This window comes from Neomonachus schauinslandi, chromosome 14 (assembly GCF_002201575.2).
Source record: "Neomonachus schauinslandi chromosome 14, ASM220157v2, whole genome shotgun sequence".
Taxonomy (NCBI): domain Eukaryota; kingdom Metazoa; phylum Chordata; class Mammalia; order Carnivora; family Phocidae; genus Neomonachus; species Neomonachus schauinslandi.
Genome location: NC_058416.1, coordinates 59,001,993 through 59,018,832, shown reverse-complemented (window position 1 = coordinate 59,018,832; position 16,840 = coordinate 59,001,993). Strand labels below are relative to the sequence as shown.

Sequence of the window (16,840 nt, the reverse complement as noted above, 5' to 3'; positions counted from 1 at the left end):
TGGGGAAAATAGATAATGGAGATTAAGAGGTATACTTACAAACTTCCAGGTATAAAATAAGTCATAGCGATGGAAAGTACTGCATAGGGAATACAGTCAATAATATTGTAATAACAGGAGCACTTGGGTGGCTCAATCAGTTAAGCATCTGCCTTTGGCTCAGGTCATTATCCCTGGGTCCTGGGATGAAGCCTTGAGTCAGGTTCCCTGCTCAGCGGGGAGTCTGCTTAATCCCACACTCTCTGCCCCTCTCCCCTGCTTGTGCTCTCTCTCGCTTGCTCTCTCTCAAATAAATAAAATAAAATCTTTAAAAAAGTAATATTGTAATGGTAACTACACTTAATTATAGTGAGCACTAATGTATAGAATTGTCAAATCAACATGCTGTATACTTGAAACTAATGTAACATTGTATGTCAATTATACTTCAATAAAAAAGAAATGCCTTTCTTACTCTGATTTTTAAAAAAGAGAATATTTAACACATAATAATTGTTTTCTTTCTTTAGAACTATATAGAACTAGAAGGAAACTCTGAGATCACCTAGCCGGCCAATCTATTTTACACTTAATATGTATGTATTTTTCAAAGATGTCCATGCCATTTTATGCCATACGCTCTTTTTATGCTCCTCCATCAGGGGTAGGGCCTATGTTCCCTCCACTTAAATCCAGGTAGACCAATGACTATGGTGCAAGTAGTACGTAACCTCGAAGGTGAGACCATAAAAGGCAATACATATTCCTCTAGCTCTCTTTCATGAGGCATGTATCTTGGGACCCCTGAGCCAATACGTAAGATATCTAGCTAGTCTTAAACCAGCACACTAGAGAGGTCATATAGAGAGACAACTGAGAAAGTAAGTGACTGAGAGCGAGAGAGACAGAATGAGAGTGCTGAAGAATCTTTCTAGCCCAGGTGTTAGACTTATCAGTGAGCCTTCAGATTTGTGAGATCCAGTATAGCAGCCACTAGTCACATGTAGCTATTTACATTTCAATTAATTAAAACTAAATAAAATTTAAAAATCTATTTTTCAATCACACAAGTCATATTTCAAGTGCTCAATAGCCTCATGTGGCTAGTTTCTACTGCACTGCACAGGGCAGATGTAGACTGTTTCTATCATTGTAGAAAGTTCTACAGAATAGTGCTGCTTCAGATAAGTCCAGCCCTCAGCCTTCAAGCTGCCCTAGTGCTGTGTGGTGCAGAGATGAGTTACCCCACCCACGCTGGCAGAATGCAAATTCATGGGCAAAATCAACGTTGTTTTCAGCCACTGATTTCTGGGGTGGTTACATAGCCATAGTAAGAGGAATACAAGGAAAATAAAGCTCAGAATGTGAAATAATCTGCTGGAATTTGGGAGACAACAAAATCAGTCAAATGGTGGAACTAATCACATTTTCCTTCAATGTCCAATAAGTGTTTGTGAATAAATGAGTAAGAAAATCCCCAATTCTCAAGCCTGCGATATTTTTAGCTTCAAATACTCTGCCACTATGCACCAGAAGTGTTGTCTCTACCACTCCAGAAAAAGATTTGATGATTCCTGGCTCTGAAGAAACAACAGGAATCTGAGAAATGTTAGCATCACTGAATTAATGGTAAAGAAAACAAGTCCTAGCTTCTTTCCAGTGAATTTACTAGAGTCACCATTTAACAGGTGAAGCTCACTCAATTTTCCAGTTTTTACACTCATAGTAGTCTTTACTTTTTGAAGTATTTTGTATTACATATTTTTAAATTAATTAATTTTTAAAAAGATTCGATTTATTTATTTGAGAGAAAGTGTGCACAAGTGGGGGGAGGGCAGAGGGACAAGCAGACTCCCCGCTGAGTGGGGAACGGGATCCAGTACCCTGAGATCATGACCTGAGCTGAAGGCAGATGCTTAACCAACTGAGCCACCCAGGTGCTCCTACATATTTTTTAATTTAAAAGCAAAAGAAACAAACCAAAAACCTTTGAGGGTATTTATCAATATTAACCAAAAGCTATCTTTTTAAAATACTCCTTTACCAAGCAAGTTATTTTAATAAAATCCAATTTTTAATTATTTGAACTAATGGAAATTATAGATTTGGAGAGTCAAAAATAATGTGGCATTTAAGTGAAATTCTACCTGAACATGAACATAGCAATTGTTGCGATACTTTATTTCTAATAATAATAAAGCTACATTGAAGCAACATGGGAAGGGGCACCACTTCCCCATCAGACCAGAGCACAAAGCTGGACTTCACATACAGACTACAAAGTTTTCTGCCAGCATGAGCCTAAGCAGACATGCCATATCAAGACTTCCATGTATAAAATTAGATGATATTTAAAATTACTGTTAACTCTTTTTAAGATTATTTGGGGGGTTTTTTTGTTTTTGTTTTTCAGTAATCTCTACACCCAATGTGGGGCTCGAACTCACAACCCTGAGATCATATCATGGTCTTCCAATGGAGCCAGCCAGGCACCCCGTAAATTGCTAATATCTGTGTTTTAGAGTTTTTATCTTTAAAATGTAGATATAGAATTATGATAAAACAGTATCAGGAATTTGCCTAAAATTAAGACATAGCTGGGGTGGGCAGTGTAGAGGAACAGAGATGAAACATGGGTAGCCTGAGTTAATTGCCGGACTGCCCTTCACTATACTCCTCTCTTTTTCTATTTATGCTTGAAAAATGTTCACAGTGAAAAAAAATAAAAACAAACCAACCAACAAACTTCTCTATTTCAATGTTTTGGTTTGAAATGCAAAGTAAGGGTAAAGAGAGTATGAGATGGTGGCAAACTACACTCAGACAAAGGTCAGGCTTCCAAGGATATCAACTATTAATGAGAAGGACCAAAATGTCCAAAATGAATACAAAATACCTCAAATCTATAAAAATCATTATCACTTAGAGTACATACACACAACTGCTCCATGTCAGAATTACAGCTGACTCATACCTTACACAGAATTCTAATATGTGTGGTTATCGGATTTCTTAGCCAACAACCAAAAATTAAAAGGGAGGCTAATAAATACAGACACACACAAGAGGCACAAGACTGCGGATGGTCTAACAGGATGAGAAAAAAGAGAACAGCTATATTAACACTAATTAACACAACTTTATGGGAGTAATAACCAGTATGGTTAGTGGGAAGGCCACAGGCTTTGGAGTTAAAGACCTCATTCTACAGTCACTTACTAGCTACATGAACCTAACCAAATTACTTAACCTCAATTTTTTCTTCAGAAAAATGACAGTGGTAGCTACATCCCTAGGCTTATCCTGATGACTGAAAGAGACATAACTGTCAAGTGTTTTGGAAGCAGATTCTCCACAATCTCAGCCGACAATTTGCCTGCAATCTTGTAAGAGACCCTGAGCCAGAACCACCCAGCTCAACTGCTCCTAGACTCCTAACCCTCAGACACTGCATGACATAAATGTTTACTGCATTAATTGCTACATTTGGGATAACCGTTGCACAGAATAGACAACTATTACTTTATATAAGGGAACAATTTTTCTATTATTTGACTAGCTAAGTTTTTTTCTAAATATAGTAATTGAGCTTCTTTGGTATATAAACTAGATAATACAAGAAAACCCTTTACTTTATCTGAATGGAGTGCTCATCACTTTGTAATAGCATATTTATGAAACTGGATATTATTTTCAGCACCAAACTTCTTGAATCTGACCTTGGGAATATGCAAGAAAACTACGGGGGCAAAAACCCAGACCAGTGTGTCATGGTTCAGTACCTCAGGAGCTGACTTAATACTCAGGCCTTACACTGTAATACACACACACACACACACACACTCTAGATCTGTATATATGCATTCTTTATCTCTCTTACATTTTAATATTAATAAAAGTACACTTAGTCCTACCTGAATGAGGCATTTGCTCACATCACTAGCACAGAGTGCTTTGTTACAACTCAGTGACACAGGGACCCATGTCAGGAATACCAGGATGGCTAGAGTAAGCATAACAACACAGTGTGTCTTCATGTTTCTTCAGAGACAATCAACTCCCAGGAAGCTAAACAAACAAAAAGAAAAAAAAAAACACCTTTAATTCAAAGGCAAGGGCTAGGTTAAGAACACATACAGAAATGAAAAGCAAAACAAGACTCATTGTGTTAAAAGACTTTTGAGTGATCATTTAAAGGACACTCAATGAATGATTAAACAGTCAAAACAAACTACAATTTTTATATAAGTAATGTCTTGTCAGCCAACTTCATATACATATACATACACATATATGATATGTATATCAAAACCATCAGGTTACTGAGGCAAATAACTAGTTTTAATACTGTTCCACTACTATTCAACTTTAGTTTTAGGCCCATTATTCAACTCTAAACTCATATTTAAAACTATTAATATTGTATCATAATTTAAAACATTTAACACATTTTTAAAAAAGATTTTATTTATTTATTTGACAGACAGAGAGCACAAGTAGGCAGAGTGGCAGGCAGGGGGAGAGGGAGAAGCAGGCTCTCCGCTGAGCAGGGAGCCGGACGTGGGGTTCGATCCCAGGACCCCAGGATCATGACCTGAGCCTAAGGCAGCCAGCTGCTTAACCGACTGAGCCACCCAGGTGCCCCAATTTAACACATTTTAAAAATGCAAATTATTCTAATGATTATTTATGACCATCTCATTTTACCTCTTAACATAATTAGCCAGAATGAAGCAGCTCAGAGAAAGGAGTTGACAGTCATTCCTTAAATAACCCATATAGTTAGTAAATTATTAATTGCATTAAGAACTCTTGAGTAATTTATTAAAATGTGAAGATATTCTTTTAATTCTACACCAAAGGTACCATAGATTCTTCAACATTATTAAGAAGATAGTACACTTTGAAAAAAAGAAGGAAAAAAAGACCAGCACAAATCCTGACAGTGGCTAAACCACAGACATGCTTATTAAGCTGTTTTAAAAGATATAACTTCTTGGCGTTAAAACAAACCCTCCCAAAATTATAATCAAGTAAAATAAATGACTACTGATGTTGAATATATAAAAGGTGAGTTTATAGGGCCTTTATGATTACTGTAAACTTTTATTCTAAGTATTATAAAGTACAATAAAACAAAAGCAATAAGAAGGTGAAAAGAATAAAGGGCTTTGCACCCGGGATGACTCAATTTTCAAAGAGAAAGCCCTGGTGACTGTTACTGAGGCCCATAAACTATTCTTAAAGACCGTTAGTAACCCAATTTTCTAATTTATTTAACACCACATACACAGTCGGATGATTTCTGGTGCATATTCGTGGGGCCAAAGAAGGTATTTGAAAAGTGATTTTTATCCGTAACTAGTTATCCTACACTCACTAAAAATGGGATTTTTTTTTTCCATCTCTTCTGATTGTCTTCATACTACTCCCAAAATCTTACTGGAAAAAGTATTCAAGTAAATAAGGGCATATATAAAGCAGGTAACAGAATTATTTAAAGGGCCTCCCTTTTTTTTTTCTAAGGAGTGAGGAACGATACCACAGCGGAACTGTTTTCCTACGTCGGGACCAGTTTCTCAGGCTCTGGCGACCTGTGTGTGGTCCCAAGGGGGATGGCACTGACAGCAGCCTTTGTGCGCTGCACGGAGCCCCTGCTGCCGGGTGAGGAGGCAGAGGCCACGGCGGCTCTTCACCCTCGGCTCACCGACGCGCCGCTGACCAGCGAGGCAGCGGAGAGGGCCGCTGAGGTGCCGCCGGCCTGCGTGCCCGCGCCCAGCACCCACCGGGCGGCGCCCCCACTCTGTCCTGCGCGTAGGCGGGGCCCAGGCCGCGCGGGAGCTGCTCCGTTTCTCCCGGCCCCGAGAGCCCGCCGCGGCCTCAGCCTCCAGAGACCGGTGCTCTGGGCCCGGACCCTCCCCGGCCGCAGACCCTGCCCCGCCTGCTCCCGCTCACCGTGCGCCGCGGCGCCGCGAGGCCGCCTGGCCCTCGTTCCCCCGCAGGTCGGCCGAGCTCTGGGTGAGTCGCGGGGCTGTGCGAGGGAGGCAGGCCGCGCCTCCGCGCCGTCCCTCAACGCAGCGCCCGCGAGCCTCGGGCACCTTAAAGAGACAGGCCCGCCGCCACCCTTCCCCCACCCCCACGCAGTTTCCCCTGTCCCTCCGCCCGCCTTCGGTTCCACGCTGCCGCCAGCTCCCGCCAGGAGGCGTCTCTCACTCCCGGGGCGCTCCTGTCAGCGCACGCCCCGGGCCCGCCCCTCCCCGCCTGCGGCCCGCCAGGCCCACCGCCCCGCCTCCAGTCTGGTCCCGGCGCGGCCCGCACGAAGGCCCCGCCCCCGACTGGGACCCCGCCCCGCTCACGCACGAAGGCCCCACCCCGCCCTCCGGTCACGCCCAACAGAGGCCACACTCCCGCCCCCAGGGTCACCCACTCGGGCACCCACGCGCGCCTTGCCCCCGCCCTTCCCTGCCCCCATCTTGGATTTCTCTGTCGCCTACCTGGGACTGCGGCTTACTTTCTGTGAGGCCCAGTCTCTGCGCTTGGCCTGTGTTCTTCACGGAGCCGAGAATGCGACGTGCATTAGCTCAGTGACTCCCCACGGCAACCCTGTGAAGCAGCTGTATCTGTCCCGTTATGGGGATTCAAGACCTAGTGGTGGAGCAGCCCAGCCCGTTACCCTTGAACTCTTGTTATCTGAGGTCGGAGGCAGGATTTATTTAAACTGCACGTTTCTGGGCTCTGTCTCAGACCTACTGAATAAGGATCTGCTAGGGTAGAGTCTTCGTTTAGCTCTTCACTAAAATTTGCTGCGCCCTCAATGAGTGCCTGGCACTGGGCTTAGCACGGGAAATAGAAGAGAGGAGGCGCCGTGGGTGCTGTTCAAGAAGGAGGCCACTGGTCTTCGGAGAGGATGGACAGACGGCTACACAGATGGCTACAGCGCACCACCGCAATCCTCAGTCGGAGAGGGCTCCAGGAGCATGTATGACGCAGCACTCATTTCAGCCGGTACTTTAGAAGAATGAATTGATTCCACAGACAGTAAACATGTAAATAAAGGCATTTGAGATTTATGCTCAGCTCTTTCCCACAACCCTGGGAATTTGCTTTTTAAAAAGATTTCAAAGTGATTAAGTTGGAGCCCATTGAGCTAGACGAGCCACAAGGTACTTTCCCCTTGGAAATGGTGACCTAGTGATAAAGTCTTCAACTAGTAGTCAAAACAGAAAGAATGGAAAGTGTTGATTGGCTGAGGGGGTGGATTACATTAATGATGTTAGTCCATTTTTGTACAGTAAGTGAATAAGTATGCATGTTAAAAATCATCCCTGAAAATTATCTTAAAGACGTAATTAAGAGTGTACACAAATTTAACTTTAAGGATCTTATTCTTTGGCATTACTTACTAATTAAATGAATTACGATACTCCAGTGCAGTGAACTAAATCAGCTATTAAAACATGATATTGTGGATCAGAGGTTCTCACATTTTTGGTCTCAGGACCCCTTTACACTCTTGAAAAGTACTGAGGACACCAGAGAGGTACTTTTATGTGTGCTGTCTATCAAAACTTCTTATATTAAAACTGAGAAATGTAATGGGGCATCTGGGTGGCTCAATCAGTAAAGCCTCCCACTCTTGGTTTCAGCTCAGGTCATGATCTCAGGGTGCTAAGATCAAGCCCCAAGTCGGGCTCCATGCTCAGCACTGAGTCTGTGACTGCATGAGATTCTTTCCCTCTCCCTCTTCTTCCCCCTCTACCCCTCCCTCCACTCCTTTCATGCCTGCTCTCTCTCTCTTAAATAAATAAAATCTTTTTTAAAAAGAGGAATTTAAGAAATATCTGTTGTTTCACTTAAAAATAATAGACTCTCTTGTATGGTAATATGAACAACATTTTATGAAAAATAAGTACATATTCAAAAACAAAAAAATGGCATTATTTTACATTTGTGCTATTCTGCTTAATGTCAAAGTTAATAAAAGGCAGCTGGATTTTTATGTCTGCTTGTGCATTTATACTGTTGCAATATCGTGTGTAGCCTCTAGGAAACTTGTGACAGGAGAATGAGAAAGGCAAGTAATGTTTTAGAATTTAAATAAAAAGAGTTTGAAGCTCATGAACCCCCTGAAAAGGTCGTGGGACTCCTAGGGTCCCCAAATTACACTTTGAGAATTAGTATTGCAGATGAATATTGTTGGCATGGAGATATTCATGATATATCAACATTTTAAAGTAGTGGATAGGGGTGCCTGGGTGGCTCAGTTGGTTAAGTGTCTGCCTTCAGCTCAGGTCATGATCCCAGGGTCCTGGGGTCAAGTCCCGCATCGGCCTCCCTGCTCAGCGCGGAGCCTGCTTCTCCCTCTCCCTCCCAAGGAGCCCGCTTCTCCCTCTCCCTCTGCTTGCTACTATGCCTGCTTGTGTGCTCTCTCTGTCAAATAAATAAATAAAATCTTAGAAAAAAAAAATAAAGTAGTGTATATATTTTTAGAATGATTAATATTAGAGTAGTGTATACAGTTATTTTCCCAGTGGGGAAAACTACTCTGTCTCCCAAGGGGCTAGCACTTTAGGGGCTGGGGATTCTGTTTTGGAACCCACAGTCCCATTCTCAACCTCTCTCTACTTGGCTGACTCAACTAAATGAGCCCATCTGGTTTTACAGATCTGAATTAAAGTGAGCCACAGCCTATCAGCCTCCCGGCCTGCTGTTGTGGGAGGGAAGATCTACTGGGGATGGAAGGCCCATTTGAAGAGAAACCTCCTTTCTCCATCATTCTATTCCCTTCTAGCCTTCCTATTTGTTCTGTTATGGATCTACTGCAAAGCTATCTAAAGAATGAGGAAAGAAAATGGATTTCTTGCGCACCTGGGTGGCTCACTGGGTTAATCGTCTTTAAGCATCGGACTCTTGATTTCGCTCGGGTCATGATCTGAGCGGTCATGAGTTTGAGCCCCTCATCCAGCTCTGCCTTCAGCATGGAATCTGCTAAATTTCTCTCTTTCCCTCTCCCTCTACCCCTCCCTCTGCTCATGCACCCATGTGCGAGAGCTCTCTCTCAATAAATAAATTAAAAATATCTTTTAAAAATAGTAATAAATAAATAAATAAATAAATTCATTCCCTTGCCGTTACCTCTGCTATGAATGCTTGTTGATCCACCAGGTAAAAGGAACAGTACTCCTCTGCATGGGAGTGGGGAGTAAGGGGCTGGGGTGGGCGTGCCAAGGGGCTGCAGGAGACCCAGCAGACCACTGGGGAAGCATGCAGACCCCACCTGCTTGGAGAAGATGCTATTTCAGCAGAGATTTGCAAAGGGCTATCAAGGACTATTGAGATATTTACAAAGCATTCTCAAAAGCCCCTAAGGCTTCCCAAAATTCAGTATTTACACGTGGCTCATTGTTGCTTACCAAATTAGGTCTGAACTCTGTAACTTATTTATTTAAAATATTTATTAATTTATCTTAATTTACCTTTTGTCCCCTTCTCATCATGGAAGTAATACATGCTTGCTGGGGAAAAAATGTTAAATTATGGAACTTCATAATGAGTGCCCCTTGCCATTTTAGCCCCCAGCGGTTGCTCCTAGTTTTGAGTATATTTCTTCTTTTTGTAGTCACATACACTAACATATGTTTGTGAAAAATGAAATTATGTTAAGAATACTTCACTACAACTTGCTTTTTCCACTTAGCATATCTAGAACATCTTTTCATGCCAGTATATGCAGATCTTTTTTGATGTCACACAAATATTCTCCATAAGCTAAGCTGGTTTATTTTCACACTTTGTATTTTTCCAGTCTTGTATTTCTGTACATTCTTCTTTTTGCTCAGGACAGGATTCTTACTTTTTTTTCTAGCTACATAAATCCTACCCACTCTTGAAAGCCTGTTCAAATATCACCCTATTCAGATATCAAAAATCTTCCATGACTCAACACAGTGCCTGGCACATAGTAGGTGAATGAATTGATTAAAGGAATCACTTTCCTGGCTAAAGGCCCCAATAGCCTTTGAGCTCCTAAAGCATTTATTTGCACTGACATTTCACTATTATTGTATATATGTTTTGTTTGCTCAACTAATTTTAGAAGCTCCTTTAGGGCAGGAATCATGTCTTTAATGTCTCATTTCGCTGTGTGCAGGGATTCTCAGGCTCTTGGAAGATCTGCAAAAACTAGGACCAATGGTCTCACCTGTATTAGCCAAAATGACAACAGTAATGAAGATGTGAAAACAATTAGTGAAAAAGATAAGGATGCACAGAGTCAAGAACTTAATGGTTACTTTAAGAAACAAGGAAAAGCAGGGGCATCTGGGTGGCTCAGTCAGTTAAGCGACTGACTCCAGGTTTTGGCTCAGGTCCTGATCTCATGGGTCATGAGATTCAGCAGGCCCATGACATCAGGGAGTCTGCTTGAACTTCTCTCCCTCTGCCCTTCCTCCCACTCCTGCATGTGCCTGCATTCTCTCTCTCTCAAATAAATAAATAAATAAATAAATAAATCTTTAAAAAAGAAAGCAAGGAAGGAAAGAAGGAAGGAATGAAGGAAGGAATGAAGGAAGGAAAGAAAAAGAAAGAAAGAAAGAAAGAAAGAAAAAAAGAAAGAAAGAACAAGCAAGCAAGCGAGCAGAGATCAGTGGTGCTTGGAATAATCAGAAAGACTTCCTGGAGGCTTATGCTTGGTCTGAAGGGAAGTTCAGACTTGAAGGGGCAGAGAGTGGGATTTGGGGGTGGAGGTGATGAGAGGTGAGTGACCAGAGTGGGGCTGGCTGGGAGGAGGAGTGTCCTAGCAGCAAACCACCCAGGACAGCCTCAGTCCCTCAGTCCTCAGAGCTGCACCACCTTACAAGAGAGGAGCACCAAGTACCTAAGAACTTAATGTTGTCTGTGTGTGTTAAAATTCATGTAAGATAAAATTTATCATTCTAACCACTTAAAAGTATATAATTTGGTGGCATTGAGTATAGTCACAATATTAAGCAACCATCACCACTATCAAATTCCAGGACATTTCTCTCACCTCAAAAGGAAACTCAATACCCATTAAGCAATCACACAACCCCCACCCCACCTTGGCAATCACTAGTCTATTTTCTGTCTCTATGGGTTTGTCTCTTCAGGACATTTCAGATAAATGGAGTCAGACAATATTTGGCCTTTTTATCTGCCTTCTTCACTTAGCGTAACGTTTTCTTCTCTTTTAAAAGATTTTATTTATTTTTTTGAGAGAGAGAGAGCAAGAGCAGGCGGAATGGCAGAGGAAGAGAGAGAAGCAGATTCTCCACTGAGCAGGGAGCCCAACATGGGGCTCGATCCCAGGACCCCAAGATCATGACCTGAGCAGAAAGCAGATGCTTAACTGACTGAGCCACCCAGGCGCCCCTGAACACTTGCTTTTAATTCCTTTGTGTATATAACTAGGAGTGGAATGGGTCATACGGTAACTCTATGTTCAACTTGTTGAGAAACTGCAACGCTGCCTTTCACAGCAGCTGTGCCATTTCACATTTTCACCAGCAATGTATGAGAGCTCCAATTTCTCCACATCCTTGCCAGCATTCGTATTTTCCATAATTTTGATTATAGGCATCCCAGTGGGTGCAAAATGGTGTCTCATTGCAGTGCCTAATTATTTTTTTTCATATGTTTATGGCTTGCTTTTTCCACGAAGGATTGAAAGAAGCTTAGAAAAATACAAATGATACAGGAATGGTCAAATAACCACATAGGGAATTTGAAAGGAAGGAACATAAGGTCAAGAGAATAACACTGGGCACAGAGTGGCACAAAAATGACTCGTTGTCAGATAGATTCTAAGCATTCTCACAGCAAATGCAAAGAAAGAAAACACAACCCATCACAACATCCACAGTATTTGTAGAATAAAAATGAACTAGAAGTACCGCTTTTCCTAATATTCATTCTTGAGAGAACGTTCTCCCACAGGTTCCCATGAAAAACTGCATTGAATGATTCGACAGAAATATATATTGGACAAATAAGTTGAGGATCTATTGTGTGCCAAGCACTGGGTTAAGCATTGGCTATTGGCTATTTTAAAACTTTATCTCCCAGGGTGGAGCAAGATGGCGGTGGAGTAGGAGACCTGGATTCCGTCTGGTCCCAGGAATTCAGCTGGATAGGGATCAAACCATTCTGAACACCTACGAACTCAACAGGAGATCGAAGAAAAGAATAGCAACAACTCTCTGAACAGAAAAGCGACCACTTTCTGGAAGGTAGGACGTGCGGAGAAGTGAATCTGAGGCGATATTTGGGAGGATAGACGGTGGGGGAGGGGCCTCCGTTGGCTGCTTCTGGCAAGTGATAGAGCAGCAGAGCACAAAATCGGAACTTTCAGAAATCCGCTCCGCTGAGGGACGTCGCTCTGGTGGCTAAGCAGGGGGTGGAACCCTCGTGGGACAGTGTGGTCTCAGGACCCTTGGGGTCACAGAAAGACTGGGGGTGCCTAAGTGTGGCAGAGCTCCCAGGTATCGGAGCGGGGAAGCTGGCTGCAGAGACGGAGCCGAGGCGCGGGCTCTCAGCTCAGGGTTGCCATAAACAGTGATCCGCGGCACAGTCGGGCCACTGCTCCTCCAGCAGGGACCCAACAAGCAGCAGATCCGGGGAGACTCTCCTTCCTCCCCTGGGAGGAGTGGCGCGGGAGTGCACTGCGGGGATCTGCTGGGTTTGGAGACTCCACATGGGGTCGGGTGCCAGAGATAGAAACGCTCGGTCACAGGCTGGGGGAGCACAGAGTGCGGCTGGAGACTGGGGAGACGGGAGTGATTGACTGCTTTTCTCTGGGGGCACACTGAGGAGCAGGGCCCCGAGTTCTCGGCTCCTCCAGGGTGGAGATTGAGAGATTGCCATTTTCACTCTCTGCCTCCAAAGCTGTATGGAAAGCTTGCAGGGAACAAAAGCTCCTGAGAGCAAACTGGAGCAGATTACTTAGCCCAGACCCGGCAAGGGCGGGGCACTTCCACCTCCGGCAAAGACCTTTGGGAACCACAGCAACAGGCCCCTCCCCCAGAAGATCGGGGAGAACAGCCAGCCAAGACCAAGTTTACCCATCAATGAGAATGGCAGAACTCCAGCGCTAGGGGAATACAGCACAAAGAATTCATGGCCTCTTTCCCATGATTCTTTAGACTTTCAAAGTTAATTTTTTTTAAGTTTCTTTTTTTGAATTTTTCTTTTTCCCTTTATCAACCAACATCTTATCAATCCCTTTTTTAAAAAATCTTTTTTATTTTTCATTTTTAGAGTCATAGTCTATCCCTTCATAATTGTTCTCTCTTTAAAATTTTGGGATACAGTTCCTTCTAACAGACCAAAATATACCCTAAATCTCTAGTGTCTGGCTTCGTTCTAGTCTCCTGCATGGTCACATTCTCTCCCCCCCCCCCTTTTTTTAAATCCTCTTCTTTCTTTTTTCAATCAACTTCTTATCAATTCCTTTTATAAAATCTTTTATAATTTTCATCTTTACAGTCATATTCCATCCCTTCATCATATCAACCCTTATTTTTGTACATATATAAGTTTTTCTTTCTTTAAAATTTTGGGAGGCGCTGTCTTCTAACAGACCAAAATACGCCCAAAATCTAGTGTGTGGCACTGATCTATGTACCAGCCTGATCATATTTGATCTTATTCTGTTTTTTGTTTGTTTGTTTGTTTTTATCTTTTTCTTTTTCTTTTTTTTCCATTTTTCTTTCTTTCCCTTTCTTTTCCCCTGGTTTCAGGTCTCTTCTGATTTGTTTAGGGTATATTTTTCTGGGGACGTTGTTACCCTGTTAGCATTTTGTTCTCTCATTCATCTATTCCCCTCTGGACAAAATGACAAGACAGAAAAAATCACATCAAAAAAAAAAAATGAACAAGAGTCAGTACCCACTGCCAGGGACCTAATCAATGCGGACATTAGTACGATGTCAGAACTAGAGTTCAGAATGACTATTTTAAAGATAATAGCTGGGCTTGAAAAAAGCATGAAAGATATTAGAGAAACCTTTTCTGGAGAAGTAAAAGAACTAAAATCTAAACAAGTCGAAATCAAAAAGGCTCTTAATGAAGTGCCATCAAAAATGGAGGCTCTAACTGCTAGGATAAATGAGGCAGAAGAAAGAATTAGTGATATAGAAGACCAAATGATGGAAAATAAAGAAGCTGAGAAAAAGAGAGATGAACAACTACTGGATCACGAGGGCAGAATTCGAGAGATAAGTGATACCATAAGACGAAACAATATTAGAATAATTGGGATCCCAGAAGAAGAAGAAAGAGAGAGAGGGGCAGAAGGTATACTGGAGCAAATTATAGCAGAGAACTTCCCTAATTTGGGGAAGGAAACAGGCATCAAAATCCAGGAGGCACAGAGAACCCCCCTCAAAATCAATAAAAATAGGTCAACACCCCAACATCTAATAGTAAAACTTACTAGTCTCAGAGACAAAGAGAATCCTGAAAGCAGCTCGGGAGAAGAGATCTGTAACCTACAATGGTAGAAACATTAGATTGGCAACAGATCTATCCACAGAGACCTGGCAGGCCAGAAAGGACTGGCATGATATATCCAGAGCACTAAATGAGAAAAATATGCAGCCAAGAATACTATATCCAGTTAGGCTGTCATTGAAAATAGAAGGAGAGATAAGAAGCTTCCAGGACAAACAAAAACTAAAGGAATTTGCAAACACAAAACCAGCCCTACAAGAAATATTGAAAGCAGGGTTCTCTAAGCAAAGAGAGAGCCTAAAGGTAACATAGACCAGAAAGGAACACAGACAATATACAGTAACAGTCACCTTACAGGCAATACAATGGCACTAAATTCCTATCTTTCAATAGTTACCCTGAATGTAAATGGGCTAAATGCTCCAAACAAAAGACACAGGGTATCAGACTGGATAAAAAAAACAAGACCCATCGATATGCTCTCTGCAAGAGACTCATTTTAGACCCAAAGACACCCCCAGACTGAAAGTGAGGGGGTGGAAAACCATTTACCATGCTAATGGACACCAAAAGAAAGCTGGGGTGGCAATCCTTCTATCAGACAAATTAGATTTTAAACGAAAGACTGTAATAAGAGATGAGGAAGGACACTATATCCTACTTAAAGGGTCTATCCAACAAAAAGATCAACAATTGTAAATATCTATGCCCCTAACATGGGAGCAGCGAATTATATAAGCCAATTAATAACAAAAGCAAAGAAACACATTGACAACAATACAATAATAGTGGGGGACTTTAACACCCCCCTCACTGAAATGGACAGATCATCTAAGCAAAAGATCAACAAGGAAATAAAGACTTTTAATGACACACTGGACCAAATGGACTTCACAGATATATTCAGAACCTTTCATCCCAAAGCAACAGAATACACATTCTTCTCTAGTGCCCATGGAACGTTCTCCAGAATAGTTCACATCCTAGGCCACAAATCAGGTCTCAATCAGTACCAAAAGATTGGGATTATTCCCTGCATATTTTCAGACCACAATGCTTTGAAACTAGAACTCAATCACAAGAGGAAAGTCAGAAAGAACTCAAAATCATGGAGGCTAAAGAGCATCCTCCTAAAGAACGAATGGGTCAACCAGGAAATTAAAGAAGAATTTAAAAAATTCATGGAAACAAATGAAAATGAAAACACAACTATTCAAAATCTTTGGGATGCAGCAAAGGCAGTCCTAAGAGGAAAGTATATAGCAACACAAGCCTTTCTCAAGAAACAAGAAAGGTCTCAAATACACAATCTAACCCTACACCTGAAGGAGCTGGAGAAAGAACAGCAAATAAAGCCTAAACCCAGCAGGAGAAGAGAAATAATAAAGATCAGAGCAGCAATCAATGAAATAGAAACTGAAAGAACAGTAGAACAGATCAATGAGACTAGGAGCTGGTTCTTTCAAAGAATTAACAAGATTGATAAACCCCTGGCCAGACTTATCAAAAAGAAAAGAGAAAGGGCCCAAATAAACAAAATCATGAAAGAGGAGAGATCACAACCAACACCAAAGAAAAACAAACAATTAAAAGAACATATTATGAGCAACTATATGCCAGCAGATTAGATAATCTGGAAGAAATGGATGCATTCCTAGAGATGTACCAACTACCAAAACTGAACCAGGAAGAAATAGAAAATCTGAACAGACCTATAACCACTAAGGAAATTGAAGCAGTCATCAAAAATCTCCCAACAAACAAAAACCCAGGGCCAGATGGCTTCCCAGGGGAATTCTACCAAACATTTAAAGAAGAATTAATACCTATTCTTCTGAAACTGTTCCAAAAAAGCAGAAATGGAAGGAAAACTTCCAAACTCGTTTTATGAGGCCACCATTACCTTGATCCCAAAACCAGACAAAGACCCCATCAAAATGGAGAATTACAGACCAATATCCTTGATGAACACGGATGCAAAAATTCTCACCAAAATACTAGCCAATAGGATCCAACAGTACATTAAAGGGATTATTCACCACGACCAAGTGGGATTTATCCCTGGGCTGTAAGGTTGGTTCAACATCCACAAATCAATCAATGTGATACAATACATTAATAAAAGAAAGAACAAGAACCATATGATCCTCTCTATAGATGCAGAAAAAGCATTTGACAAAGTACAGCATCCTTTCTTGATCAAAACTCTTCAGAGTATAGGGATAGAGGGTACATACCTCAATATCATAAAAGCCATCTATGAAAAAACCCACAGCGACTATCATTTTCAATGGGGAAAAACTGAGAGCTTTCCCCCTAAGGTCAGGAATGCGGCAGGGATGTCCACTATCACCACTGCTATTCAACATAGTATTAGAAGTCCTAGCCACAG

General features: G+C 41.9%; 1 protein-coding gene across 1 annotated transcript in view; it reads right to left on the bottom strand.

The window, feature by feature from the left end:
* TWSG1 (twisted gastrulation BMP signaling modulator 1) overlaps positions 1 to 6,105 on the bottom strand; it is a 78,460-nt gene extending 72,355 nt beyond the window's left edge. Inside the window, exons 1-2 of the mRNA XM_021689464.1 lie at positions 5,935 to 6,105; positions 3,894 to 4,047 (exon numbers count right to left, since the gene is read on the bottom strand). Of these exons, the coding sequence (XP_021545139.1) occupies positions 3,894 to 4,016 (123 nt within the window). The 5' untranslated portion in view covers positions 4,017 to 4,047; positions 5,935 to 6,105. The remainder of the gene's footprint in view (positions 1 to 3,893; positions 4,048 to 5,934) is intronic.
* Positions 6,106 to 16,840: the final 10,735 nt, after the last annotated feature.